General features: G+C 57.2%; 3 protein-coding genes across 4 annotated transcripts in view; all 3 read right to left on the reverse strand.

Annotated features, from left to right (window-relative positions):
- Window positions 1–2,326: 2,326 nt before the first annotated feature.
- LOC116451094 (protein Wnt-11b-like) lies at window positions 2,327–6,611 on the reverse strand. The gene is made up of 5 exons (XM_032124232.1): window positions 6,144–6,611; window positions 5,836–6,056; window positions 5,150–5,427; window positions 4,150–4,442; window positions 2,327–3,408 (listed from the first exon to the last, which is right to left on the reverse strand). Exons 1-5 carry the CDS (start codon window positions 6,212–6,214, stop codon window positions 3,234–3,236), a joined length of 1,038 nt encoding a protein of 345 aa, XP_031980123.1. The 5' UTR covers window positions 6,215–6,611; the 3' UTR covers window positions 2,327–3,233.
- Window positions 6,612–9,986: 3,375 nt separating this feature from the next.
- LOC116451093 (transforming growth factor beta activator LRRC32-like) lies at window positions 9,987–15,845 on the reverse strand. The gene is made up of 2 exons (XM_032124231.1): window positions 15,182–15,845; window positions 9,987–14,635 (listed from the first exon to the last, which is right to left on the reverse strand). Exons 1-2 carry the CDS (start codon window positions 15,677–15,679, stop codon window positions 12,692–12,694), a joined length of 2,442 nt encoding a protein of 813 aa, XP_031980122.1. The 5' UTR covers window positions 15,680–15,845; the 3' UTR covers window positions 9,987–12,691.
- A 3,381-nt stretch (window positions 15,846–19,226) lies between these two features.
- The window catches only part of EDA (ectodysplasin A), a 61,776-nt gene continuing 54,895 nt past the window's right edge, over window positions 19,227–26,107 (reverse strand). Inside the window, exons 4-8 of one of the 2 annotated variants that reach the window (XM_032124173.1) lie at window positions 25,278–25,457; window positions 24,443–24,477; window positions 24,289–24,340; window positions 21,859–21,983; window positions 19,227–20,477 (exon numbers count right to left, since the gene is read on the reverse strand). In XM_032124173.1, coding sequence (XP_031980064.1) covers window positions 20,226–20,477; window positions 21,859–21,983; window positions 24,289–24,340; window positions 24,443–24,477; window positions 25,278–25,457 — 644 coding nt within the window. In that variant the 3' untranslated portion in view covers window positions 19,227–20,225. Of the gene's footprint in view, window positions 20,478–21,852; window positions 21,984–24,288; window positions 24,341–24,442; window positions 24,478–25,277; window positions 25,458–26,107 lie in introns of both variants that reach the window. The other variant, XM_032124172.1, reaches the window with a different exon arrangement.

The following is a 26,107-nucleotide window of genomic DNA, read 5'->3' on the forward strand; positions in this document are numbered from 1 at the left end:
CGGACCAACCATCCCAAAGGTCACAGCAACATCCCCCAAATATTCCCAGCACTGCAGGTTGGACGGGGCTTGGAGCAACCTGGGCTAGTGAAAGATTCCCTGCTCGTGCCAGGGGGTGGAACTGGATAAGCTTTAAGATCCCTTCAAACCAAACCATTCCAGGATTCCCTGATTCCGTGAGATGCTGATCCACAGCTGAGCCCCTTTCTGGGCTTTCTCCTCCTTCTGGCTCAGCTCTGTGAGCAGCACAAGGGAAAGCAGGTGCAGGTCCTGATCCACATTCCGGTGGGAGCTGCAATCCAGGGCTGTGTGGAAGAGGTATCCCTACATATCCTTGAACACAGAGTCATCCTTCCTCCAAAGTACTTAATTACAATCAGTTTGTTGCCCTTGCTCAGGTTACCCTCCTGGAACGAGTTATGCAGTATGAATATTATAATATTCAATTATAATATTATAATAGTTAACGAATAAAGAAATAAAAGGAAAAATAAATATATCAGTGTTTTAACAGCAAAATCAAAAGAATCCATGAAAAGCACTCGCCTTCCTCCAGACTTTGTTGTTTGCACAAGTTTGACCAGCAACAAATAACCACGTTCACACCAAGGTTACTCCCTTAAAACCCCTGGGACAAACGCAGGGATCATTCCCACCGCATCCACCCTCTGGCTGCCGGTTCCTGGCGGATGCTCCCAGCCCTGCAGATCTCACATCCCTGCTAATTCCAGGTGCGGGCCCGGATCCCAGCTGCTCCCATGGGGAGCGTTGTCACAGAGCTGTCACCCCCTGCCAGCCTGACCCTTTGCACTCTCCAACTAATTCCGGCGCCTTCCCATTTCCCGCAGGATTCCGCCTGCACAGTGACACCTCCAGTCTTTTCCCAGCTCTTCCCCGTCGGGCTTGGAGTCAAGGAGGGAGAGGAGGAGTGGATTCTGCATATTCAGCACTTGACCCTGCCTTTTTCCCAGGCAGAAATTCCAACGGGACCTCTCTAGGAGGGATCCCGACGGCTCCCCTGGGCATTCCTTGCTATTGTGGCTCCTCTCCTCTCCCCCAGGCGCTGCGTGTCTGTAGTTACCAAATGCAAATCACATTTCCCACCCTCCTGGCTGGAGTTCTCCACAAGATCCTTCCCGGTTTTTTATTCTCCTCTCACCAGCTCGTTTTGCAATGCTCGGCGGAGTCCGCAGCCCCTGCCGGTGTCACCTCCCTGTGATCTGGGATGCGCTGGGAGGTGGATGGAGGGAAGGCACCGAAGCAATCCTAGTTTAGTACCCGCAGCCCTCCGGACACAGAAACTGCGGCAGTTTTGCAGCCTGGCCGCTACAACTCCTTTTCCTGAGGAATGCCGGGCACTGACCCCTAATTGCATTTTAAAGGAAAAACTCGAGATAGCTTTCGGCCTTGGGCAGCTGCGGTTTTCCAGGCGCTCTGGGAAGGGAGATGGCAGCGGGCAGAGCCAGTCAATGGCACGTTAACAACTGATAACGAGGGTTAACTCCCTCCTGGCGCTCCCTGAGCTCGGGCTCAACTTCCAGCCCCTGCATCCTCTCGAGCCACCTCCGACTCCTTCCCTGCTCGCACGGAAACCTGGAGCACATTAAGGGGAGGGGATGTTTTACAAGAAACGCTCATGAATTGATTCCGTGACCCAGCAGAGACCATTAAAAATGATGGAATGGATATGGAAATGAGTAATCGCCCAGCTGGTCTCGGGCTGAGCGCGGCCAACTCCAGTCAATGGGAACCAAAAATAAAGTGGAGCTGCTGGAGCTCTCTGGGAGCTGCAGGAATCCACACAAAGATTCCCATCCCATTTACCTGTCCTCCTGGTGCTGTGGAGTCTCTCCAGCACTTGTTTGGCCTCACCCTTCCTCTCCAAAGGCTGCAAAAGCAGGAATCTCATCCCATCCAAGCTCTTGGCCAGAGAGCCAAGGGAAATGTGGGAGCCCCCATCCCTGACTCCCAACCCCTTGCTGTTCACACACACCCTTGGCTAGTCCAGCCCGCATTCCCAAGGATCAGAAATTAACCCTGGACTGCTGCAGTTTCCAGCACCAGCCCTGAATCCCAGGCAGCCAGTTCCCAGGCAGCTGGAGACCTGAGGCAGCAGGGGATAAAACAGGAGCTGAGGCTGGCAGGGATCTGTAATTAAAGGCAAATCTAGGCCAGTGAGAAGCAGAAAGTTGAAAGTGAGCTGGTCCTCAGATATGTGTACGGAAACGTATGGACACAGGGATACAGCCTCTCTTTCTCCAGGACCAGCTGGGAAGGACAGGGAGGAAAGACTGTCCTAGAAAACAAGGCACAGAGAGTTATAACATATTTATAACATATTTATTTAAAACCCCACACCAGAATCCCGCTTACAGGAAGTACAGAGGCTAAAGGTTCTTTCTTGCTTCCCCAAGGCCCTGGAGTCGTGTCCCCTCTCCAGGCCAGAATTCCAACACACCTGGCCCTGAGGGGTGGAAGGAGTGGGCTGAAGACCTCAGTGGGCCAGAAGGAGGGGCAGGAAGGACAAGCCATGAGAATTTCACGTACTGAGTGAGTGGGCTCCCACCTCCGACGTGGGGACAGAAGCTACAGTGATGCCATGGCTGGGCTGTCAACACATGGTCAGGTGTGGGTTTGCCAGGTTGCCCAGTTTTGGCAGCCCCCAGGACCTCTCCTGTCCCTGGTGTCTCTGCCATCAACAGAGCAGCACCATCTCCATGCAAATGAGATGCTGCAAAGGGCACTGGAGCAGTGTTTTCCCCTGAGGAGGAACATCCTGGATGAGCCCACAGCAGAATCCTGTTCCCAAAGGAGCTGCCCATGACCCCCTCACCCGAAGCAGCATTCCATCCCTGCAGCCTTGTCCCAGTGGATAACTCCACCCCTCCCATCCATCACTCCTGCCTTTCAGGCCGCTGTCAGAATCCTCCTGCAAAGGGACAATGGCAGCCCAGGGTCCCTGTTCCCCCAGGAGAAAGGGGCCTGTGGAATGATCAATGGCTTCTCCCAGCTTGAGACAGAGGGCTGGCCACTGACCAGCTGCAGGAGGGCAGCTTTGTCCTGCCCTGAGGTCTGGGTTGGAGGGGACCAGAGGCTTCCTAAAATCTCTCAGTCTGAGGTTTTCCACGAGAGACAAGGCTTCCTGCAGAGCCTCCTCCTTGCAGGGGGCATCCCTTGGGATGGGCTCCTGGTGTCCAGCTGTGCCTGGTAGGTGCCAGCATGAGCTCTCCTCCTTATTTGCAGACGTGTCTCTGCAGGCTGCGCCGGCAGCGCTTGCACACCACGGAGCAGCACCAGCGGTAGCGGCAGTGGCAGCGCTCCGTCACCTCCTCCGTGTAGGTGTTGTAGCCACGGCCACAGCACAGCAGGTCACAGCTGTCACTGCCCACGGAGCTCCTGTTGCACGGCCTGGGGAAAGATGTGGCACCTGGGGACCTGCCCTCCCAGGCTCTGGCCTCTCCCAGAGCTGGCGTGCCCAGAGCAGGAGGCAGCAGGGTCATGGATCATGGAATGGTTGGGTTGCAAGGGACCTTAAAAGATCACTCAGTGCCACCCCTGCCATGGGCAGGGACAGTTTTCACTATCCCAGGGTGCTCCAAGCCCTGTCCAGTCTGGCCTTGGACATTTCCAGGGATCCAGGGGCAGCCACAGCTTCTCTGGGCACCCTGTGCCAGGGCCTCCCCATCCTCACAGGCAGGAATTCCTTCCCAAAATCCCATCTAAACCTGTCAGTGGGAAGGCATTCCCTCTTGTCCTGTCCCTCCATCCCTTGTCCCAAGTCCCTCTACAGCTCTCCTGGAGCCCTTTTAGGCTCTGGAAAGGTCTCTGAGGTCTCCCTGGATCCGTCTCTTCTCTAGGTGAGCACCCCCAGCTCTCCCAGCCTGGGTCCAGAGCAGAGAGGCTCCAGCCCTCGGAGCAGCTCCGTGGTGTCCTCTGGACTTGTTCCAACAAGTCCAGTTTCTGTCTTGTGTTGGGCTCCCCAGACCTGGACCCAGCAGTGCAGGTGGGGTCTCACAAGACAGGGATTCAGAGATTCGGAGATGCAGGGATCTGCTGCAAGCTCACCCCAGCCCATCCACGCCAGCTTCCCAGGCCGCTCAAACCCAGCGGTACAGGCACTCCTGGAATAAAAGGCTGGGTTCTTCCTACCTGTCCTGTGTCCCCAGAGATCCCAGCTGCGGGTTTGGGGTGCAGTAGTCGGGAGAGTTGATGAGATAAACAAGGTCCATCTCTGTCACTGGCCTGGCATCCCCTTCCTTGGGGATCAGCTGCTTCCTGGGCCCCACGAGCCGGTGGGTCACCTTGAGGGCTGCCAGGTACCTGGATTTGAGGTCAGAGGCGATTTCATCCAGATCTGGCAGCCCTTTCCAGCAGGTCTTCACTGAGCAGGAGCCTGAAACCCCGTGGCATTTACACCTGGTATCCAGGGAGTCCCTGAGCACCTGCAGAGCACAGGGAAACAGGTGAGTTTGCCTCTCAGACCCCAGGGACTGACTCCCAAGGACACCCATGGGAAGTTTCAAGGGGTGGAAGAGCTCAGAGCTGAATATAAGGGGGTGATCAGGGGCTCAGCCCTGCTTCAATCCCTTCTGTTAAGAACCTGATCCTTGGAGAACTTCCCATGGGAGCTGACAGCAGGGTTGGGGGCTTCCCAAGCCTCACCTGGGGAACAGGAGTGGATGGAAGCAACAAGACTGCATGATCTGGGGAGCCCAGTGGAGAGGGGCAGGAAGAGCCGTGTTTCCAGTAAGAAGGGTGGAAAGAAGCACTGGGAGTACTGGTGTGAGGTGTCAGATAACTGGGAGTACTGGTGTGAAGTGTCAGATGTGCTGGCTGTGGAAAGGGTGTGGGACGTCTGGGGGTGAGCAGCAGTGGGGGGTGTCTGCTGACACACTTTTTAACCATTTAGTTGCCTCCCGATGTTCAGGACATCCCAAAAACCTGGCTGGCATCTGCTGCCTTAAATCAGGGACCTCTGCCCCTGCTGCGAGGGGTGCTGGGCTCCGTCTGTCCCAGGGGGCTCAGCCCCTCTGTGTGACCCACTGCAGAGTCCCGGGGGGCTCATGCACCCCATCCCAGACTACAGCAGCCCTGGTGGGCTCCATATCCCCCACCCCATCCTGCAGAGCCCCGGGGGCCCCGCACCCACCGCCCGTCCCACGGCTCCGTTGTGCCGGTTCACCGCCCTGAGCCCGGGCGTGCCGCCGGTGCCGGCTCTGGCGGAGCCCTCGGTGAAGGCGGCTCCGAGCTGGAGGCCGTGGCTCAGGTTGTCCCCGCAGCCGCCCCAGCGGGAGCCGGGCGCGGGGGGCTCGGAGGGGCCGGGGCCGCAGGAGCACAGCGGGAGCTCTCCGGAGGCGCAGGAGCGGGCGATGCCCTGGGCCACGGCCGCTGCTGCCAGGGCGTGCACGAAGGCGGCTTCCCGGGTTCCTGCGGAGAAAACAGGGGTATTTCCTTCCTCCCCGCCCAGCCAGACTCCTCTCTCACACATCTCACAGTGCAAGGAGTTTCTTTATTTCACCTTGCATCAGGATAAACCCGAGGCCTCCCCATTTTTATATTTTAACCTGTGGCCCCCCCTATTGCACTGCCCGTGTCCAGGCTGTATCCTCACCTCTTCCCCCGCTTCTTTCGGAGCCCTGGCAGCTGTTTGAAATGGAAGCTCCCGTCTGTCACCTCCCCCAGATGGAAGTTACGCAGGATTAACACCGCGTAAAGGCAGGATATTTACTCCAAAACAGAAATCCAAGGCAGAAGCCACCCGGGAACGCGCCGCCAGCCCGGGCTTCCCCCGGGGCAGAGCGGGAGCGGCGGCACGGCCGGAGGAGCATCCCTTACCTGTGAGCAGGTCGCGGCCGAAGCTGGGGGCACGCTGGATGGAGGAGCAGTTCCACCTCATGTCCGCAAAGCTCTGCTGGCACAGGGCCTGCGTCCGGCGGGCGGCCCGGACGATGCTGGGCATCACCTCCAGGTGCCGGCGGCACAGCTGCAGCTGCTCCGGCACCAGCAGCCGGCAGTGCTGGCTCTCGTTCCAGGCCACCCCGCTGCCCGCCAGCCCGCTGTGGGGAGAGCTGGGCGTCACCGAGGGGTCACAGCGCCCCGAGGGACCCGGGGGCAGCCCCAAGGAGGGGGAGATCCCTACTCACAGCCACTGGATGGCTGCGGAGAGGCCCAGCTGGCACAGCAGCGCGGTGGCAGCGGCGGCGGGGCGGCCCATGGCCGGGAATGGGGCTGGGATGGGGACCGGGACAGGGACTGGGAGCAGGGCTGGGGCTGCTCGGCCCCACCACCTCTTTTGTAGCAGCGGTGGCGGCGAGTCCTGCCCCCCGGGGAGGGGAACAAAGGCGGTTTCGGTGCCATTCACAGGGTTAGGGACAAGGAGGGGCTGGAGGGGGGTCCAGCTGTCATTAGCAGTGACCGTCGCCAAACAGCACCTGGGAGGGGGTTGAGGGACCAGCACTGCAGGATGTTCCCCCAGCGCTGCCAAGGCCAGCACTGCTCATGTCCCCAAAGTGCCACATCCCCACGGATTTTAAATCCCTGCTGGGATGTCACTCCACCACTGCCCTGGGCAGCCCTTTCCATGAGAAATTTTCCCTAATATCCAACTAAACTTCCCCTGGCACAGCTCGAGGCTGTGTCCTCCTGTCCTGTCCCTTGCTCCCTGGGAGCAGAGCCCGAAGCCCCTGGCTGCGTTCTCCTGTAGGGTCAGCACAGGCCCAAAATTTTTATATTTTTTTCTTATTTTCTTCACAAAAAGCTTTAAAAAGTACATTTTTCCTTGACCCAGAGGAGTGCACATCCCTGAGCTGGCACAGGCACCAGCCCTGAAGTGCAGGCAGGAGCTGCCCAGGGTGCCACAGCCAGGGCTGGCACGTGCCTGTCACAAGGTGCATTTCTCAGGATCTCTCCCTCCTACAAGTACAAAACCAAAAGTGCTGCCTGATGCCAGTGAGGAACCAGGTAGGTTGGGATTTTCCCAGAGTGGGAGGTGACATTTGACACAAGCCCAGCTGACCTCAGGTCTTGGAAAGGGTCACAGATTGAAACCCACTTTTGAGGCTTTCAATTTCTCCCTGGCTGTGCTACTTCCCCTCTCTCTGGAAAGTGCTTTTCCTTGACAGAACTGAACTGGGAGTTGGTTTTCACCCCTCTGTGACCTCTTACCTTGGCAGGACATGCCTGGATGGTTGATCATTGTCCCCTCGTGACCTTCCTTTGACTTAGGATCGTGTGCACTAAAACCGGCACTCAGGGCTTGAGTCATCCTTCCCAAACTATTCCCTCGGGATGCAAAGGCCACAGCTCATTGTGCTGCAGCAATGGCCTTTGAGGAAGGGTCCCAGGTCACTCCCAAATCCTGAGCAGTTACAAGGGGATTGGTTAAAGGGTGGACAGAAAAGGAGGAACACAAGGATAACCCAAGTCTGTATTCCCTAAACACCAAATCCCGTGTTTTGGGGTCTGTCCCTTGTGGCTTCCAGGTAAACATCTCCTCAGAGCATGGATGGGGTCTCGTTTTGGGACCTGGAGAATCTCCAGGGTGTTGCCAGGACAACCCAGGGGTTGGATGGCAGCTGGGAAGGCACCTGAGTTCCCAGGAGGTTCAGAAGCCATGAGAGTGGTCAGGAAAAGCTGCTGGAGAGCAGGAATGCAGAGAGGAACCACTCCAGGATGGGCTGGCAGGAGGGAATTCCCTTTACAGGTGATGGGAGCTGGGATCAGCACCAGGACAGGGGGGCTTAGTCCCACCCCATCCCTTGCTTTGGGATGGGAGCTCACCCTGGGGACTGGGCAAGGGGAGCAGTGCCAGAACACTGTGGAACTGTGCCCCGATGCCACAGGCTGCCACCTCCCACCAGAGGTATTTTTACCAATCCCTCTTCACAGGAAAGTTTTGCAATGACTGAGTAGTAGGAAAAACACAAACCCTTCCTTTTAAAGCAAAGCCAGCCCTCCTTTGAACGTCAATTCCTCTTTTTAGATCAATCCTTGGAACAACCGGAGGGTGAGTGCTAAAAATACCCCTTCCTTCCCCTCCCAGGCTGGGCTGGCTCTGTGGGAAGGAGGGAGGCAGGAGGGGATTCCCAGCCCAGGAGAGGCTTCCCTTCCTCAGCTGGGGCTTCACTGGCAGCAGGGAGACCAAAGGAGCCAGGAGAACATTGGGAAAGGTCCCTTCCACCTGCCTGGTGTTGGCCATCCTGGGGACACAGGGAGGGGACAGCTCCAGGAGGGGCTCAAGGGGCAGAGCTGGTGCTGGGTCGGAGCTCCTGGCATGAGGCTTTAGTGGAGGAACAGCAAAGAATTGTCCTGGATGGCCAAAGGTTGGTGTCCCTCACTCCTGGGACTCGGACAGGGGCCAAAGCAAACACCGGTGAGTGGTTTGTGACCCGTGTGAGCACACGGTGTCCCCATGCACCATCCCAACTCCCCATGGCCTGTGGCTCCCAGGCTCAGACGGGGCTCCAGAGACCTTCCAGGGGTTCCCCTACCACCAAAGTGTCCCTGCAGAACCCGGTGACCTCGGCTCCCCACCCTCACCTACCGACCGACCCCGTGAGGAGCCACATCCTTTGCGTGGAGGCTGTGCCAGTGTGGTGACAGTGACGCAGGGGGTGGTGGCACGTGGTCATGTGGCACTGACGTCCCAGCTCCTGCCACAGCCCAGGGGCTGGGGGTGAGATTCCTGCTGCTGGTGGACACTGGGAGCATCCCGTTCCCTCTGGAGCCTGGGGACAGTGGGACAATCACCCTGGGTGGCAGGAGCCTGTCCTGCCGTGGAGCTCTGCTTTCCTTCAGGGACACCGTCCCCTTCCTCTTTCCAGAGCAGAGCACAGGACAGGTACTGGGAACAGGCTGGGGGTGGCAGGGACCTGATCCTGCAGAGCCGCCTCCCAGTGTCACCTGTCCCCACAGCCACACAGAGTCCCAAATCTGGGAGCAGGGCCAGCGGATCTGCTCCTGCTGTGAGGATACAACACGAGGTGACACTTGCCTGTGACAGAGCTGCCCGTGCCCCCAGCAGTGTCCCCGTGCAGGCAGCCCAGGCACAGCTGGGAGCGAGGATCCAGCTGCAGAACATGTGGCAGCATCTGTTCCCCCCCAGCCCGGGGAGGTGACACTGCAGGGCTCTGCAAGGCCGGGCGGACCCGGGGGAACACGTTCCCCATCTGCCACAGCCCGAGGCGCCTCGGGATGGAGGTCCCAGCCCGGCCAGAGGCCCTGGAGAGGAGGAAAAGTGTCATGAACGACACGCCCGGCCTTGCCCCCGGGCTGGGAAGAGCTGCCAGGGGAGCTGTGCCAGTCACGGAGTCGATGTGGCAGGGAGGGATAATGGGAAGCAGCCCTGCGGATGGGAGGGACACAGGGTGGTGTCCTGGAGGTGCCACCAGCCTCCCAAAGCCACAAAGAAAGCGCCACACTCACCAGGAGCACATCCCAGGCAGCCAGAACATGGCACGAGGACGGGCCTTGATGAGATCCAGAGGATTTGGGACTGGGCACTGCATCAATATGGGGGAAAAGAAAAGAAATGGTACCTCCAGCAGCCCTCTGGAAGGGGATGTACCTTCTGCTGGGTGAAAGGAAGCCTTATCTTCCTTATCTTATCAGCATGGGGGAGGTCTGGGTTAATTGAGGCTCTGTCTGAACACAGAGGAGGAGAAAGGGCTCTCCTCGCTCTGCCATGATGGGGTGGCCTGAGGAGAGAGATAGGCCAGGCACTTCCCAAGATATCCTTCAGCTCCTGCAGCACATGAAGCTCTGGATCATGTCCAGGGAGAAAAAAAGAAGAGAAAGGGGAAAAGAAGCACTGTTGTAATTGAAGTGAGTTGAGGGAAGGTAATTTCCGCCCGGGTTAGTGAAACGGCTCGGTGGAAATTTCTGATAAAAATCTATTCTTCTTTGAAAATGCAGATCCAGAGAAATGTGAAGGCTTTCCACTGGAAAGAATGAGTTTTGCTGGATTTCTCAACCAGTTCTCTAGAAAATTTGTCAATGGTCACAACATTTTAATCACTGCTGCTTTTTTTGTCAGACCAAAATTTACACTCCCGCCACCCTCCAGCCTGACGTGAAAATGCAACATTTTTGGCATCGCCGCTTTATTTGTTCAAAGTTTAATATTCTACAGATCTTCTGCCCTCCTTTTGGATCAAGAAAACACTGGAGATGCCAAGACATGCCTGGGATAGGGAAACCATTTCGCCTAAAGCACGGGAAGCTCCGGATGAGGAGCAGCGCAGAACTCAGGACAGACCCCGGATTTCTCTTGGCCTCGTGCTGGTTCTGGGGACACAAATGTGCTTTCGTGCCACCTCGTTGTCCCCTAGGCCAACACAGGCTCACCCCATGCCCTGCTGCTGGCCAAGCTGTTCCTGGGGCTGGGAGAAGGGGACATTGCCCTCGGATTCAATTCTTGGCAAATCCATGCAACCACAACCTGGAATCCCGTTTTTCTTTGAGCTGGGAAAGCACACGGACATCAACAACAGTGATAACCCAACACCATTGCCCTGGCTCATTTTCCACACCTTCACAGCCCCTCCTTGGTCTGGGAAGTTCCACCGCTTCCCCCCTTACCCTGGGCTTTACACAATCCTTAGGGTTGGAAAAATCCTCTAAGATCGGGTCCAGTTATTAGGGAGCCTTTTCTGTGGGGAGAAATCAGCCCCAGGATTCTCCTCCCTCTATTTTTAGTACCTTTTTCAGCAGATGCTTCAATCCCCAGAGAAATTTCCGGATCAGCAGCTGCTGTCCCCAAGTGCCACTGCCCCGAAGGGGTCAACCCCCGCCAGCTGCTGCTCCGCGGGGACACGACACTGGATAAACACGGCTGGGGACACTCAGGATGCCCAAGGCAGCGCCTGGCACCGAGTGCCGGCAGCACATGGTGTCCCTGAGCACCCGGTGGTACGTGGTGTCCCCGCCCGTCCCCAGCTCCGAGCCTAACGCGAGGAAGATGCCGGTGGGAGCGGCAGCACAAAGGGCAGGACATCTCCTGGTGACACGAGTGGGAAGCTCGGCCTGGGGAGGGGTTAAACGAGGAGCAGAGGCCACAGAAATGCACCAGAAACACCCAGTGAAGGCACTTTGGGCCCTGAAGTGTCCCTGCAATGTCACCGAGTGCTGGGGCAGGAGGCTGGCACGGCATCAGGGATGTGCTGAGCTCATCCACCTGCTGTCCCAGCACTTGGGGGGCACTGGAAAAGCAAATCCCTGCCCCAGGGGCAGTCTGAGCTCACCTGGGGACACTGGGACAGCAGGTTCCTGCCCCAGGGAGCTCAGGTGCCACCCGAGGACAGGGGACACAGTGCTGGGGAGAAGCCCCAGGTGGGCACAGCAGCTCCTGGGACACTCCATGCCCAGAGCCCAGCTGGCTGCAGCTCCCCAGGGACGGCAGCTGCGGACAGCACTGGGGACGGAGCCGGCAGGGGTGGAAATGTGGGGGCCACCAAAGTCACCATGGGTCCTGGAGCTGGGTGCCCAGCAAAGGACAGGAAGCTGAAGCCCTGACATATCTGACACCAAAAATGCCCTATTTGCTTCCCAGTAAAACCATGATAAACTTGAAAGAAAAAAAAAAGGAAGAAAATGAAGTAATTGGGATTTTAAGTAACTTCCAAACCCTTTTGTTCCCACAGCTCCAACCCACCAGGTGTGTGTGGAGGTGACTGGGCCCAGCTGGGGACTTCCGAGGCGGAACCAAATGGATGTGAAACGCTAGAGTTCACTGCAGCCTCAGTTTTATACTTCCTGGAGCTGGCCCAGCCCTTCAGGTGCTCCCACTCTACCCTGGGAAGCTGGACAGGTCACTCAAGGGACAGATGGACAACACCACACAGTGACAATCCCACTCAACACCTCCTCTTGCTGCCTTCCCGAGCTAGGGTCTGAGCCCCTGGATCATCTCTGGCTTTGGGGGGTGTTCAGAGGGTGCCAAATCCATCCAGGACCACAACTTGGGCAGCACTGACCCCGTGCTGGGACCAGCTGCCTCTGCCACTGTCACTTCGGGGGTCCTGGCACTGAGGGTGGGACATCTTGCGCCAGCCAGGGACAGCACAGATTCCCACTTGTCCCATTCCCGCTGTCCCAGTGCGTGAGGACAGGGTGGAATTCCTCCCAGCATCTGCAGCAGGGAAAGGCAGCAGAGAGATGGGCAGAGTCCCAGAGATCCCCCCCTCCCTTCCCCAGCACTGTGAGCCACCACCAAGCACCATTCCCATTCCCACTCTCATTCCCATTCCCTGGCTGCTTCTTCCTGGAAAAGGGAATGCTTCAGGAGCAGCAGCAGGGATTTAGTATAGCTATTAAACCTTCTTAAAGGGGCTACTGGGCAAGCTGGGAAATAGCCAGGTGGCCCCAATGGAGACAATTCCCATCCAGCTGAGCGTGATGTGGAGAAAGGCGGGTGATCAGTGCAGCCAGCCCAGGGCTTGGCTTCTTGTGCTGAGTGATGGGAATGTGTGATGGCACCCCAAATCCCATGTTTAATTCCTGGCAGGGATCAGAGGGGATGGGGGAATCTCCCTTCCGGAGAAGGGGAGGTAGCTCAGAGCCCAGCACCCTCCACGCTCCCGCCACTGGGTTCGCAAATCCCGCAGGTACCAGTGAGACCTAAACCACAATAATATTATTAATATTAATATTATTAATAATAATTAGAGTTCTGACCCAGGGCTGCAGGTCTGGGCTACACTTTGGTGACGCTGTCAGGTGGCCTCTCCTCGGCTGGCCCCTCTCCTTTGGGATGGGGCTGGGAGACTCCCACCCTGTTGCTCCCGAGTCCTGCACATTCCGAAGCCTTCTGCCCTTTCCTCAGGAGGCAGAAAGCCCAGGCACCGAGGAGGGAAAGGCCCATCAGGGCCACGAGCAGAGCCAGGGAGGCAGTGCCCTTGGGCTGGGGACAGATCCAGTGGGGAGTGCCGGTGATCCTGGCTGAGATATTCTGGCCGTGCTCCTGGAAGGCACAGCAAGCTTGGGGCAGGTCCAGCACGGCCACGCTGGCGGCACGGAGCGCGTCCAGCCAGCCCAGCGAGCAGCAGCTCCAGGGGTTCCCTGCCACGGACACGGCCCTCAGGCTGTGGGACCAGCTCCCGAGCTTTCCCAAGGTCTGCAGGTTGTTATCCCGAATGTCCAGGCTCTCCAGCGGGGAGCAGGAAAGCCCCGAGGGCAGCAGGTTCAGGCGGTTGCCCGACAGGTCCAGCACTCGGAGCGTGCCCAGGCAGGGCAGCGCTGCCTGGCTCTCGTCCATCAGGTTGTCCCTCAGAGAGAGCTCCTGCAGGGACAGCTCCAAGCCCCCCAGCGCTCCCGTGGGTATGGACAAGTCCCTGTTTCCTGACAGGTCCAGGGAATGCAGCAGGGTCTGGTTGAAGGCGTAGGGCTGCAGCCTGGAGATGTTGTTCTTGGACAGGCTCAGGTGCTTCAAGTGAGGCACGTTGTAGAAGGGGGTGCAGGTGTCTCCGGGGGCTGACGTGTGAGAATCCACTCCCAAATCCCTTCCCTGGTCACTCACCTGGCTCTCACAAGGCTGAAGGCTGTTGGAGCCCAGATCCATGGATTCCAGGTGAGGCAGGGAATCGAAGAACCAGCGTGGCAGCACGCGGAGGGCGTTGCTGTGGAGGTCCAGCGAGCGCACGGACAGCTCCGTGCCATTGGAGACAAACTCCCTGACCACATCCCGGAGACAGTTCCTCGCCAGGCTGAGGCTGTGCAGGGTGCCCAGGCTGTGGAAGAAGGAAAATGGGAACAGCTCCAGGCGGTTGTTGCTGAGATCCAGGTCAGCCACGTGTGGCAGAGCGGCCGTGGGATGCACCGTCCTGTTGAACCTCTGCATCTCCTTGTAGAGCAGGACGAACTCCCTGGGATGGGGTGAGCCTGGGAGCAGGGAAGCAATGAGGTTGTTGGAGAGGTTTAAGTGTGTGAGATCATGGGCTTTGGGGAGCTCTGGGAACGAGAGGAGTCTGTTATGGCTCAAGTCGAGCATTCGGAGCAGGTAGGGCTGCGCTCCCTCCTCGGAGGAGAACAGCTCCAGGGCGTTGTGGCTGAGGTTTAAAACTCGCAGCTGTGTGAGGCTGAAGCCAGAGATACAGTGCAGGGAATTCAAAGCCAAGTTCAGCACCTCCAGCTCTTCCAGAGGCTCGAAAGCTCCCTCCTGGATCTCCATGATGTAGTTGTTGCTGAGGTCGAGCTGGCGCAGCTGCGGTGAGCTCCGGAAGGTCCCTGCCAGCAGCTTGGTCATCGTGTTCCCGGAGAGATCCAGCACCCTCAGGCTGGTGAGGTTGCTGATGTACCAGCTGGCCATGTGGCTCTCCAGGTTATTCACAGACAGGTCCAGGACCTCTATATTCCTGAGCAGATGGAAAGCTTCCCCGTTAGCCAAGTAATTCCGGTCCAGGTGGTTCGATCCCAGGAGGAGCGAGTGCAGCCGAGGCAGCCGAGCGAGGGCGGTGGCTGACACAGCTTCCAGCTGGTTGAAGCACACATCCAGGTACTCCAGCTGCCCAAATCCTGGCATGGTGCTGCCTGACAGGTTTTGAATGAAGTTGTTGGAGAGTTCAAGGTACTTAATTCCTTGGCCAAGCTCCTTGGGAAACTTCCGTAGGCCAACTCCTTTGCAAGACACCTTCATGGGGCTCTGTGGAGAGACAGGAAAGGTGGGAATGAGGGGGGGCTACAAGCCACAGCTCCAGGTGAGCCAGCAGCTGGCCAAGATGGGCAAGAGAAGCGGGAATGAGCACTGCTCCCCCTTCTCAAGCCCAGCTGGTCCAGAGCATCCCTGTTTAGGCAGAGCAAGGGCGCTGTGTGGGCTCCACCTTTCCTCTCGCCCTGGTTTCCTCTGGAGCTGGGAACCTGGATGGGGAGCAGCTGATTTCTTTCTGGGGTGACAGAAACCTGCTGTTCCCCATCCAGGCTCCCAACTGCCTCACCAACATCCACGGGAATCCCTGCACTCCATCCTCTGAGCACCTCAGGCACGGCAGGGATCTGGGAGCATCTGGATGTAGGGGACCACCTCAAAGGAGCTCGAAGTGGGAAAACAGAGGAAAAGCTGGGAAAGTTAAAGAGATGGAGGCTGGAGGGAGGTGAGAGCCACAGGGAGGAGATCCAGAGGGATGCTGGCAGCCCCAGCCACGCTGCTGGAGCCATCCCAGCCCAGGTGCTCCTTGGAAAACAGCCTTACCTGCTGGCACAGCGCGGGGCTGGGCCTCGCCTCCGGGCTAGCCCCGGCTCTGAGGATGGCCGAGAGCAGCCAGAGCAGGAAACATTCCCGAGCAGCCCAGAGCATGTTGGGCTGCGGGCGCCGCCAGCCCCGTCCCGCTCCTGCGGCGTCGCTGGCAGGCTGGGCAGGAGCCAGGCTCTGTATAAATAGGCTCCAGGATGGGATGGGGGAAGGAGATAAGGCATGTGGGTGTTCGTAGCTACGGAAGTGGGAAAAGAAAGACATCAGCTCGCAGAGGGGGAAAAAACGGCACAAAGCCACAGGGAAGGGAAAGAGAAACGGCGGGATGGGGAGGAGGCAGCTCAGGTGACCGGCCGGACCCGCTGTGACATCAAATGCCAGCAGGCAGAGGTGGCACGTAGGAAAGCTGAGAGGGTTTGGGGGAGTTTCCCTGTGCCAGGGACAGGCTGTGCCAGCTCCCGGGACACCAGGGGCAGCTGGCGAGGGCTCTGCAGCCATCCTGAGCCAGGGACAGCTCCTGGCTGTGGGATCACCTGACTGTCACACCCGGGCGGTGGCATTCCCTCCCCATCCCAGCACAGCCCAGCCGAGGGGACTCTGCCCCTCTCGGGAAACAACAGCTTCCCAGGGCTCGGCGCCCCTTCCCAGCGGGATGTGCAGAGCTGGAATTCCCCTCCTCCTCCTCCTCCTCCTCCTCCTCCTCCTCCTCCTCCTCCTCCTCCTCCTCCTCCTCCTCCTCCTCCTCCTCCTCCTCCTCCTCCTCCTCCTCCTCCTCCTCCTCCTCCTCCTCCTCCTCCTCCTCCTCCTCCTCCTCCTCCTCCTTCTTCTCCTCCTGCTCCTCTCCCTCCCCAGGGGTCTGCGGTGTGCAAGCGCTGGGCTCCGCGCTGCCACACCCCGTGCCCCACCTGGGCTGCCGGCTCACCTCCTCGCCCAGGGCAGGAACCAGAAGGGAACTGTCCCTGCGGCAGCTCCAGGTGGGATCTGTGCACCCGGAGCTATGCCCCACCCACAGAGACTTTTTTTTGTGGTGGCATCTCCTGGTCCTTGTGCCGCCTAGTGCTGACACACTCCTTGGGGACACGCCCCCATGCTTCACGGGGCACTCTCCAAAATGCACAATTTGGGTTTTTTTGGCTCAGTGTGGCCAATTCCATGTGATGGAGCGACTCAGGCTGCTGAGGGGTTGTCCAAGGATGTGAAGTTTCAGCCATGGAGCTCATGCTCTAATCCTGGAGGTGTCTGGCAGGAAAAAAATAATATATAGACATAAAATACATAAATAAATAAATACAGATTATATATATATATAGAGAGAGAGAGAGAGACACAGTTACACATCTGGAATGTTACCCCTCACCCTCTGACAGCTGGCGTGGTGGGGGACACTTTGTCACCTCAGGATGTGGCTCAGCCTCGGGCTGGCCGGGTGTCCCCAGCATCCGGGGCAGGCAGGACAGCGGTGACAGCCCAGGGACAGCGTTTTGGGCTGATGCCCCGCGGTGCCGGGCTGCAGCTGTGCGCACACAGCACATCTGTGCAGATGTGAGCTCCTGCCAGGGAAACACCGACCTCTGGATGACCCCCCCGGCCCTCCCGAAAGCGGAACCGGCCCCGGGGGCGCTCCAGCCCCGGCATGTCCGGCCCTGCCACGCCCGGGGAACCCCGGCCTGTCCCCCTGCACCCCAACTGCTGGGCATGGGGCTGCGCAGTGACACAGCCCCTGTCAGCAGCTGAAAGTCCCTGATTTGGATCAGGGACTTCTGCAGAGAATCCCTGGGCATTTGCATCCCGAGGCTGTGAACTCCCTTCGCGGGAGCACCGGGCGTGAATCGGACCCGGCAAACACCGAGAGGCTTTTCTTGGATCACGGTAACGGCAGAGTGAACCACACGGCCTGAACAGGGACAGATCTGCTCTGAAACCAGCTCTCCTGTGCTTCCTGGCCTTCCTGCCCTCCACGCTGGCTCCCAGGGCTCCAGCAGGATCTGTTGGAGAGATTCCCTGTTCCCCCCGAGGCTTTTGTGGGAGAGGTCTCCAAAGGATGTGAGGAACGAGTAGCAGGACTGAGGTGTGGAGGGAGCAGGGACAGAACCACCCACCCAGGTCACATCCCTACCACGGGTGATGGGCTCCAGCCTGGGTGTTTGGGAGCAGAAGGATACCTGGTTATCCAAGCCCATGGGATCTGCCCTTCCTCCAGTGCATTCCCAGGGCATTGGGAAGGTGACTCCTGACTGTCCCTGATGAGGGGACAGTGCCTCTCCCACCCCTGAAGGATGGAGCTGTCCCCTCGCAAAGCACAGCCAATGCTCTGCTGTGCCCATACAGACCTTCCATGGGAGCTCGTGGTGTGGCTGGGAAAGGACATCCCACTGGGAACACTGAGAGCAGGAAAAAGCTGGATTTGCCAAGGCCACCTGCAGCCAGCTTTTCTCTGCTCTCCAGCTCCAATTCCATGTCTCCAACTCACACTTCGGTTAGTGTGAGCACCAGAAAAAGCCTGTTAAGACATTCCATCAAGGAATTGCTCCCTCCTCCATCCCAAGCATGCACCAGAGGGAACTTCCATGCAGGAATTGCTCTCTCCTGCTCTCCTCCAATATCCTGAGCACACACCAGAGGGGACAGCAACACTCCAGCATTTTACAGATCCTGCCAGCGGGGGACGAGGAATGCAAACTCCACGTTATTCATGGCTGCCCCCAGCCTTGCTGCTCAGGCCTGTTCTAAAGCGATCCTGTTAACGATTTGCTTCATGTTCTCACTGCACACAGTTGTCCCGCTTCATTCTTGTCACAGGAACATGTCCCTCTTAATCCATTTGAAAGGAAAGAAAACCACAGAGCCCAGTGAAGAGCCCCCAAGGCTCTTGCCCGTCCCACATGTCGAGGCTGAAGGGAGGAGAAGCCACTAAAAAGGCAGAGCAGCCCATTTGTCACGCAGTTGTTTCCCGAAGCGCACGGCTCCTGTGAATAGCGAGGCCGCGGCCAACGCCGCTGCCCCGAGGAATTTTTGTCTCCCAAGAACTGCAACACTTGGCAAGGGACACCACTCGCTAGGGGTGGAGCCAGGAATGCTCCAGGCAGGGTGGACCCTCCGTGGCCACAGCACAGCGCTGGGACATGTCCCTCCCACACCCTGCAGGTGACCATGAGCCACCCCTGCATGGAGCCATCCCCGAGATCGTGGAATCACAGGACTGGGCTGGAAGGGATCTTAGGGATCAAACAGTTCCACCCCCTGCCATGGGCAGGGACACCTCCCACTGTCCCAGTTTGCTCCAAGCTCCATCCAACCCGGCCTTGGACACTTCCAGGGATCCAGAGGCAGCCACAGCTTCTCTGGGCACCCTGTGCCAGGGCCTCACCACCCTCACAGGGAGGAATTCCTTCCCAATATCCCATCTAACCCTGCCCTGTGGCAGTGGGAAGCCATTCCCTCTTGTCCTGTCACTCCAGGCCCTTGTCCCAAGTCTCCAGCTCTCTCCAGCTCTCCTGCAGCCCCTTCAGGCACTGAGGTCCCCAAAACCTTCCCTGCTTCTGGCTGAAGGTGCCACTTCGGGACTTGTCCCGTTTCCACACAGGCTGCAACTTCACTCCCCTCCTGAAAGCACAAACAGGCTCTGGAAAGAAACACAGGGAAACAAAACCCAACCAAGCCGAGCAAGTGTGAGCCAAGGGCTGACACAACAGAGCAATTTGTGCCTCTGCCTCAGCTCCAGAGCATCTTATGGCTTTAGGTCTCCCCAGCTGAGGGGAGGTAACGGGACAGCGTTGCTCAAGAAGCCAAAAGAAACAATAGTGTCCCAGCTCCTCTATTAGTCACCAGAAATCGAGTTATGACTAGACTCAGCAGGGCTCAGAGAAAAGAAAAAGTGGTGACTTCATGCTGGACCAGATTTTAAAATCCCATTTTTTTTCCTTTGCTAAAGTCTCCATCACCATTTATTTTAGGTAGGAGGGTGCCAAAAGGAAAGGGGTGGGGGGCAGAAGGCTAAAAACCACATCTAAAAGCAGGACAGTTGCTATTAAAACAGAAAAAAAAATTTCCTGTTTGAATATTTTATTCTTAAACATAACAAACTTCCTCCGAGTGTTGTCACAAGTACTTGTGGCTGCTCTACGTGGCCCGGTGAAGCCTGTAGAAATGTGTTCTGGTTTGCAAAATATTAATTAAAAAGAACAAAACAAAACCCCCCCCCCCAAAAAAAACAAAACAAAAAAACAACCAAAAAACCAAAACCAAAATACCCCCAGCCCAACTCAACTTGCTGTAACAGCAGCAGTACTTGCAGGCAGCCCCCGCTGGGGCAAGGTTACCTCTGGGATAAGGGCAGGAGCTGAAAGGAGCAGAGGCCTGGACCCGGGAATCGGCGTTTTCTTTGGGATTTGGTGGTTTCTGGAATGTGGAGGCAGTTTGCTATCTGCTAAGCCTGCTCTAGTTATTCCTCTTCCTCTCGCACTTCCTGCTTTTGCTTCCAAGCTCTAGGTCGAGGCACTTCTCCTCCTCCTCCTGAGGATGAATGTAAACACCACTGACCCTGTCTCACCCAGCTCCCCTCGCCCCCGGCCCTTCCAGCTCCCCCTGGGAAGGCAGGAAGCCACAACCCCTTCCTGGCTGTCGTTAGCGTGCACAAGCAGGAGCCTGGCTGGGATTTTGGGACAGGAGTCCGTGTCCTCCCACTCCCGCCTGGGATGCTCTCGCCAGTGCAACATCCGAGCAGAGCCCCCAGCTCTCCCACCAAGCCTCGTGTGAAGGTCACAGAGCAGAGTATCAGTGCAGTAATACTTGAAATACTGAGACAAGGCACACCCAACAGCCTTTCCTCCTCACAACGCTCTCCCCACCAGCGTTTCGGTTTGATCCGAGTCTCCCCGCGAGTCACAGAGGACAGTTGTGCTTCCTGCATTCACATATAGGAATAAATAGCTCTGGATCAGTTTCCTTTATGGCCGGATTACAGAACCCCTGAAATACTGATACGCTTTATGAACAGCAGCACTGTGCAGTTCCGTGGGTATCCCTGGCCACGCCAAGTTCCTCTCTAGGATGCCGGTGCATCTCCCAGGCGGATGGCCCCAAAGAAAGTCGTGTGCTTGCTCATGTTGATGGAGATGTCAGCGTGCACCATCTTCACGGCGATCTTCTGCCTGGCTTTGAGCAGGCACACCCCGGCCGTGTAGCAGGTGTTGAAGTTGGTCTTGCCGGTCTCGATGCTCCGAGTGCATTGCAGAAAGGGCTTCTCGTCCACCACCACCTCGTAGCTGGCGAAATCAGTGAAGTTGATGTAGTAGACCTGATGTGGGGCAGGGAGAAGAAAGGCGTCAGGGATGGGATTGGGGTGTGGGGAGCAAGTGCAGCGTCCTGGGGGTGTGTGCAGCCCCTCCTAGCCCCAACACCTGCACTCACAGGCGACTTGTGCGAGGCAGGAAGAGCCCCAAGCTCACCAGGAACTTCTTTTATTCCGTTTCAGACTGGCCCAAGCATGCAAAACCCCCTGAATCCATGTGCCTAAGGCTGAGCTACCATCCTGCTGACTCCAGGGAAGGGACGCACCTGCACAGAGCGATGCAGGGCTCCCTGTGTGCTGCAACAGCTTCTCATCCCACACACAGACAGACACATTCCACTGAAGGCCTCTTGCACTTACCTGGCCAGTCCTGCTTCCTGGTGCCAGGAGCCTCCTTTAGTGGTGACATCAGAACTGCCCTAAGGTGCACTGGGAGCTGCCTCCTGCGTAACTGGACTCGGTGCTTGCACAGGCACGAGCTACTACAGGGAAAAGGCTCTCCCAACCTCCACAGCTTGGAAGGAAATCACCTCACAGCGTTTCTACTGATTGAACTCCCTGATTTCCAAGGCCCTGTAACTCCACTTGTCCTCACTTAACCCTCTCCCACACTCTGATCCCAAAGAACTGCAGGAGGAAGACCTGTCCAAGGAGAAGTCAGTCTCAGGGAGATGCTTCTTCCTGAGAGAGGAAATCCAGCCCTTTTGGAGACAGGAGCTGCCTGAACACTGAATCCCCTTTTTTTCCCTTGGTGGACCACAAATGATGAGGCTTCAGTGGCCCAACACTGTGGCCAGCAATCAGCATCAAGCACTTGGGAAACAGTAATACTTTGGCCCATGTGGAGTTGTATTTTCTGTCCCCATCCCAACTGGACAGATGTCACCAGTTCCACAGAAGAGCACCTGACACCCATGGCCCACTTCATCCCAGAGCCGGTGCTGGGGTGGAGCTACACGGAGCAGGGTGAGGCAAACGGAGTCACCTGGGCTGGAATCTGGCCAAACCACCTGGGCTGGGAGTCCAGAGTGACACAGCTCCAAAATAACCCCAAATGACCAGCGTTCGGGTCCTTTAAAGCGCTGAGCTCAGCGCCTTGCCTGCAGGGAGGTTCGGAAGGCTCAGGGAATGACCGCACAGATAACTGGGGGGACAAGCCCGGGACTGGCGGCTGTGGGGTGTGCTTTCAGTGACTAATCCCTGGCGGGTGGTGTCCCGGCGGTGACAGGGGTGTGACACTCCTCCCCACACCCATCCTGAAGCGGTTACAGCTCCGCACGAGCTGTTGGCATTTGGTTGTTGTCTGGAGCCCTCTCGTGGTTCATGCAAGGCTTCCACCGGAACACAAGAATAGGAGGAGTTAGCCTAGGACCGTACTCACTTCTACCTGACTATAGATGAAGTATGTGCCGTCCACCAGTACCTCCAGCTCCCCACTGCGGGCATGCAGCTTAAACACCTTGGGGTTCAGAGTGATGCGAGACCAGTCATTGAGGACTCCACCTGAAAGATCTCAGTATGAGAAAACGGCGGTCACTCAGTACCCGTCAGGAGGAACAGCGCAGGAGCAACACAAATACAGTCACAGCACGACAGAGAGCAGGGAAATTGGAGAGGGAATCCCAGGATTGCACGCTAGGGAGTGGGAGCAGGGACTCCTCTCTAGCTCTGAGCACACCACGGCTTGTGGGGTCGCCTGTCCCTCCAACCTTCCGTGTTCTCATCCTCAAACCCTTGTGCAAGGTCTGTTGGGCTCTGCTCATTCCAGGGCTGGACACAGACCTGCCTCCTCCTGACCCTGCAGCCGAGCTTGTTGGATCCCTATTCTCTACTGTGTCCATGGGAATGGTTACCAGGGAACCACCATGGAATGGGTTGGGTTGGAAGGGACCATCAAGATCATCCTGTTCCACCCCCTGCCAGGAGCAGTGACACCTTCCACTATTCCAGGGTGCTCCACGCCCCATCCAACCTGGCCTTGGACACTTCCAGGAATGGGGCAGCCACAGCTTCTCTGGGCAACCTGTGCCAGGGCCTCACCACCCTCACAGGGAGGAATTTCTCCCCAACATCCCATCTAAATCCACCCTCTTTCAGCTTAAAGCCATTCCTCCTTCTCCTGTCACTCCAGGCCCTTGTCCCAAGTCCCTCTCCAGCTCTCTTGGAACCCCTTGAGGCACTGGAAGGGGCTCCTTGGAGTCTTCACTTCTCCAGGCACACGGAGAGCAGCTTAGGGCCACACGATTGATTTTAATTCTGGTGTTCCTTGACTTCACCATTCCTGACTTTGTCATTGGGATAATTTTAACAAACCCTTTGCCATTACAACTCCTAAGGTTTTTAAAAACAAAAAGGAAATTGCATCATATCACAACACAGAACCCCTAACTGGGGTCCCTCAACACAGTCAGGGATTTATGGATCCACCACCCAGTCCTCTGGCACCAGGATAACTAGGACAGACCTAGGGACAGACTTTGCTGGGAGCCTCAAACTGAGCCAATCTCTGTAGGTGCCTCAGTTTGTCAAATTCCACTCTCTTCCTCCCAGTCTCCATCTGCCTCTCCTCTCCCTGCCCCCAGCTGGAGCTCGCCAGGCTGGCAGCTGGACAGCATTCCTGGCTCCCAGCTCTGGATTGTTCCCGAGCAGCAGGGAAGGACACTCACAGGGCATTCCCGCTCTTAGAGAGCAGCGTTCCCTCTGGAAACCCTCAGCATTCCCAGTAACGAAGGGATAATTGCTTTCTGAACGTAAGCAAACAGCGTCTTTTCCCTCACATTGTTCCTGGGAACGGGCGGTTTCCTTTTAATTTTGGGGAGCTGTAAGCACACGTCCCTGTCCATGAGAAATTCCAGCTGCCGCTGCTCACGCCTGCCGAGAGGGAAAGCTGCCTTCCCACAGAAGCAGTGGCCAGCCCTCCTCATCCCATGTGTGAGGCAGGAATTCGTGGACAGGGATCCTGCAGCCCCTTCCTGCTGCCCCCACCCTCGGGAGCCGCGTCCCTCCCAGTCTGGGATTGGGGTAAGGATGGATGGATGCGGTTCCTGAGGAGCTGCATGTGGGGACTCGGGGAGGGGACAAGGCAGCTCCTCTCCAGCACAGCCAGAGCAGGGAGGCAGGAGGTGATGAATGAGCCCCAGCTGTTGGCAAGGAGAGCAGGAACTTGGGGAGAATTTGGATGAGGATCCGGGAAGGAGGAGGAGGAGAGCGAGGAGCTAGCTGCCTGCGATGGGAAGTGGCTCGGCCGGATCTGGGATTCCAGGCTCTTGGTGGGGGCAGAGGTGCTCAGGGGATCCCAGGAAGAGCTGGTGGCTGGACACCTCCGTGTCCTCACACCACTGTGCCTTCCCTGCCTTAAATTCCTGGGAAACTGGAGGAAAATGGGCAAGTGGGGATGCAATGGGACAAGGATCCACTGAGGGCTTAAAATAGAATGGGGGGAAAAAAGGCCTGGTCATGGAGGGGCTGGGGAGGCACAAGGTGTACCTGGAGGTCAGGGAGAAGGGAGAGTTAGTGGGATGGAATTACTGGGATGTACAGAACAAGAAAAATCTGGGAGATAACAGGAGCTCAGGGGAAATGGGGATGGAGACTCCACAATAGACTCTTCTCAGGGGGTCTGGGCAGGGGTATTGGAAGGCAGGGATGGGCAGGGATCATCTTGGAGCTGTGTCACGGGATGGATTGGGATCCAGGTACGAGGCCATGGGTGCAGGGAAAATCTGGGAGCTGTGTCATGGGATGGACTGGGACCCAGGAATTCTATGGGTGCAGGAGGGGCTCTGCCCAGTACCCACAATTATCAAGAGATCCTTACCATTCTTCACTTGGATTGCTGAGCCTTGGCCTTGGAGATGGACCACAGCTGGCTGCAAGGGAGAGCACAGGGATTGAGGATTAGCGGGAAGCATCGCACCAGTCCACAAAAATCCCCCCCAAAGCTGGGTTTTCCCATGGAAAGATCAACCCACCTGGATGTCTCTGGAGCTGGCCTTGTCTGTGGCACCTGCAAAAGGCAATTCCACATCGTTGAAGAGGAAGGTTGAGTGAAAAATCCCATAAATAAAACTTCTTTTACCCCAAAATAACCCTTAAACCCCCTAACAAATAAATTTTTTTACCCGAAAATAACCCTGAAGCCCCCATAGAAATCACTTTTCTTACCCCATTATAACCATTAAACCTCTGTTTTAAGAGGAGGAGAGGTATGGGGTGCAGGTAATATTAAAATATATAAAATAGAAATATTAAATATTAAAAAATACTAAAAAACACATAAGGAAGAGAAAGATTCATCCAACATTTCCCTGTTTTATTCCTGGCATATCTGTCCAACCATCAAAATTCTTCATTATTCAACAGGCTTCTACTAGAAGGAAAAATTGCACAACTCATTCCCTGATCCACAGTGGGAATAAAACCTCTTGGCTGCCAGGATGCCAAGTTTCCCTCTGCAGGTCATTCATTGCATCCCCCTCCCTGGGAGCCAAATCCTAATTAAGGAGGAGATGCCTGTGGCAGCACAGCACAGAGCTGAGGGGCTCCTGCTGCTCCTGGCCATTTAGAGCCATGGAATCCCAGAATCCCACAAATCCACGATGGTTTGGGTTAGAAGGGACCTTAAAGCCCATCCAGTTCCACCCTGTGCCAAGGGACACCTTCCACAGGTTGCTCCAAGCCCTGTCCCACATGGCCCAGGACACCCGAGTCCTGCCCCAGGCCGTTGTGCCATCGCATCCGTGACACCTCCGGCATTCCCAGCTCAGCATTCCCAGCCTGGAGCAGAGGGCCCGGACGGATCCTTACCTGAGGGGCCCTGCACTCCGGGTGGTCCCTGAGGGCCCGGCGGGCCAGGGGGGCCAGGCGGTCCCATCACGGTTGTGCCTGGAATTCCGGGGATGCCGGGAATGCCGGGGGGACCCTGCGGCCCGGGAGGCCCTGGTGGCCCTTGGGGACCGTTGGGCCCTGGAGGACCAGCCTTTTTACCTGGAAAACACAAGGACAGGCATCACCTGTGGAGCTGCAGGAAATGGGGGATTGGGGATGGGTCACTCCTGGCTGCAGGCAGGGATGAGGAGGAGCCTCAGGACAGCTGGGGTGGGTGTCCCACAGCTCCACACCACCAGGACAATGCTGCCAACAGGGCAGGACTGGGTCACCACCCTGCAGGCTCCTTCCCGTTGGGAATTACATTTAAACGAGGCACCGGGGCTCTCCAGGGCCTCCCAAGGGATGGAAGCTCAGGGGGTCTTTTCCCACAGCTCTGGTCACAGCTCTGGTCACTGCTCGCAGCACGGGGTCAGTCCTCAAATCCCATGCCCTGGAGCTGGTCACATCCCTACAGATCTGGGATGATCTCTGGACACGGCCAGGATGCTCCCAGAGCGCGTTCCAACGCACCCAGCCCAGGCTGGAGTGCTACAGTCCAGATGAACCACTCCACAGTTACTCAGATTGCTGGGTTTTGATGGAAAACCGGGATAATCCTTCCTACCTGTTGCACACTAGGATTAAGAGATGATCCCCATGGCTCGGTCTCCCTCCAGAGGGCAGTTCAGAGCTGAACTCCAGCTCCACTCCAGCATTGCTGGAGGAGCCCCTGTGCTGCTTGTTCCTCAAAATAATTCAGTATTTTG

This window comes from Corvus moneduloides, chromosome 14, assembly GCF_009650955.1.
Source record: "Corvus moneduloides isolate bCorMon1 chromosome 14, bCorMon1.pri, whole genome shotgun sequence".
Classification (NCBI taxonomy): domain Eukaryota; kingdom Metazoa; phylum Chordata; class Aves; order Passeriformes; family Corvidae; genus Corvus; species Corvus moneduloides.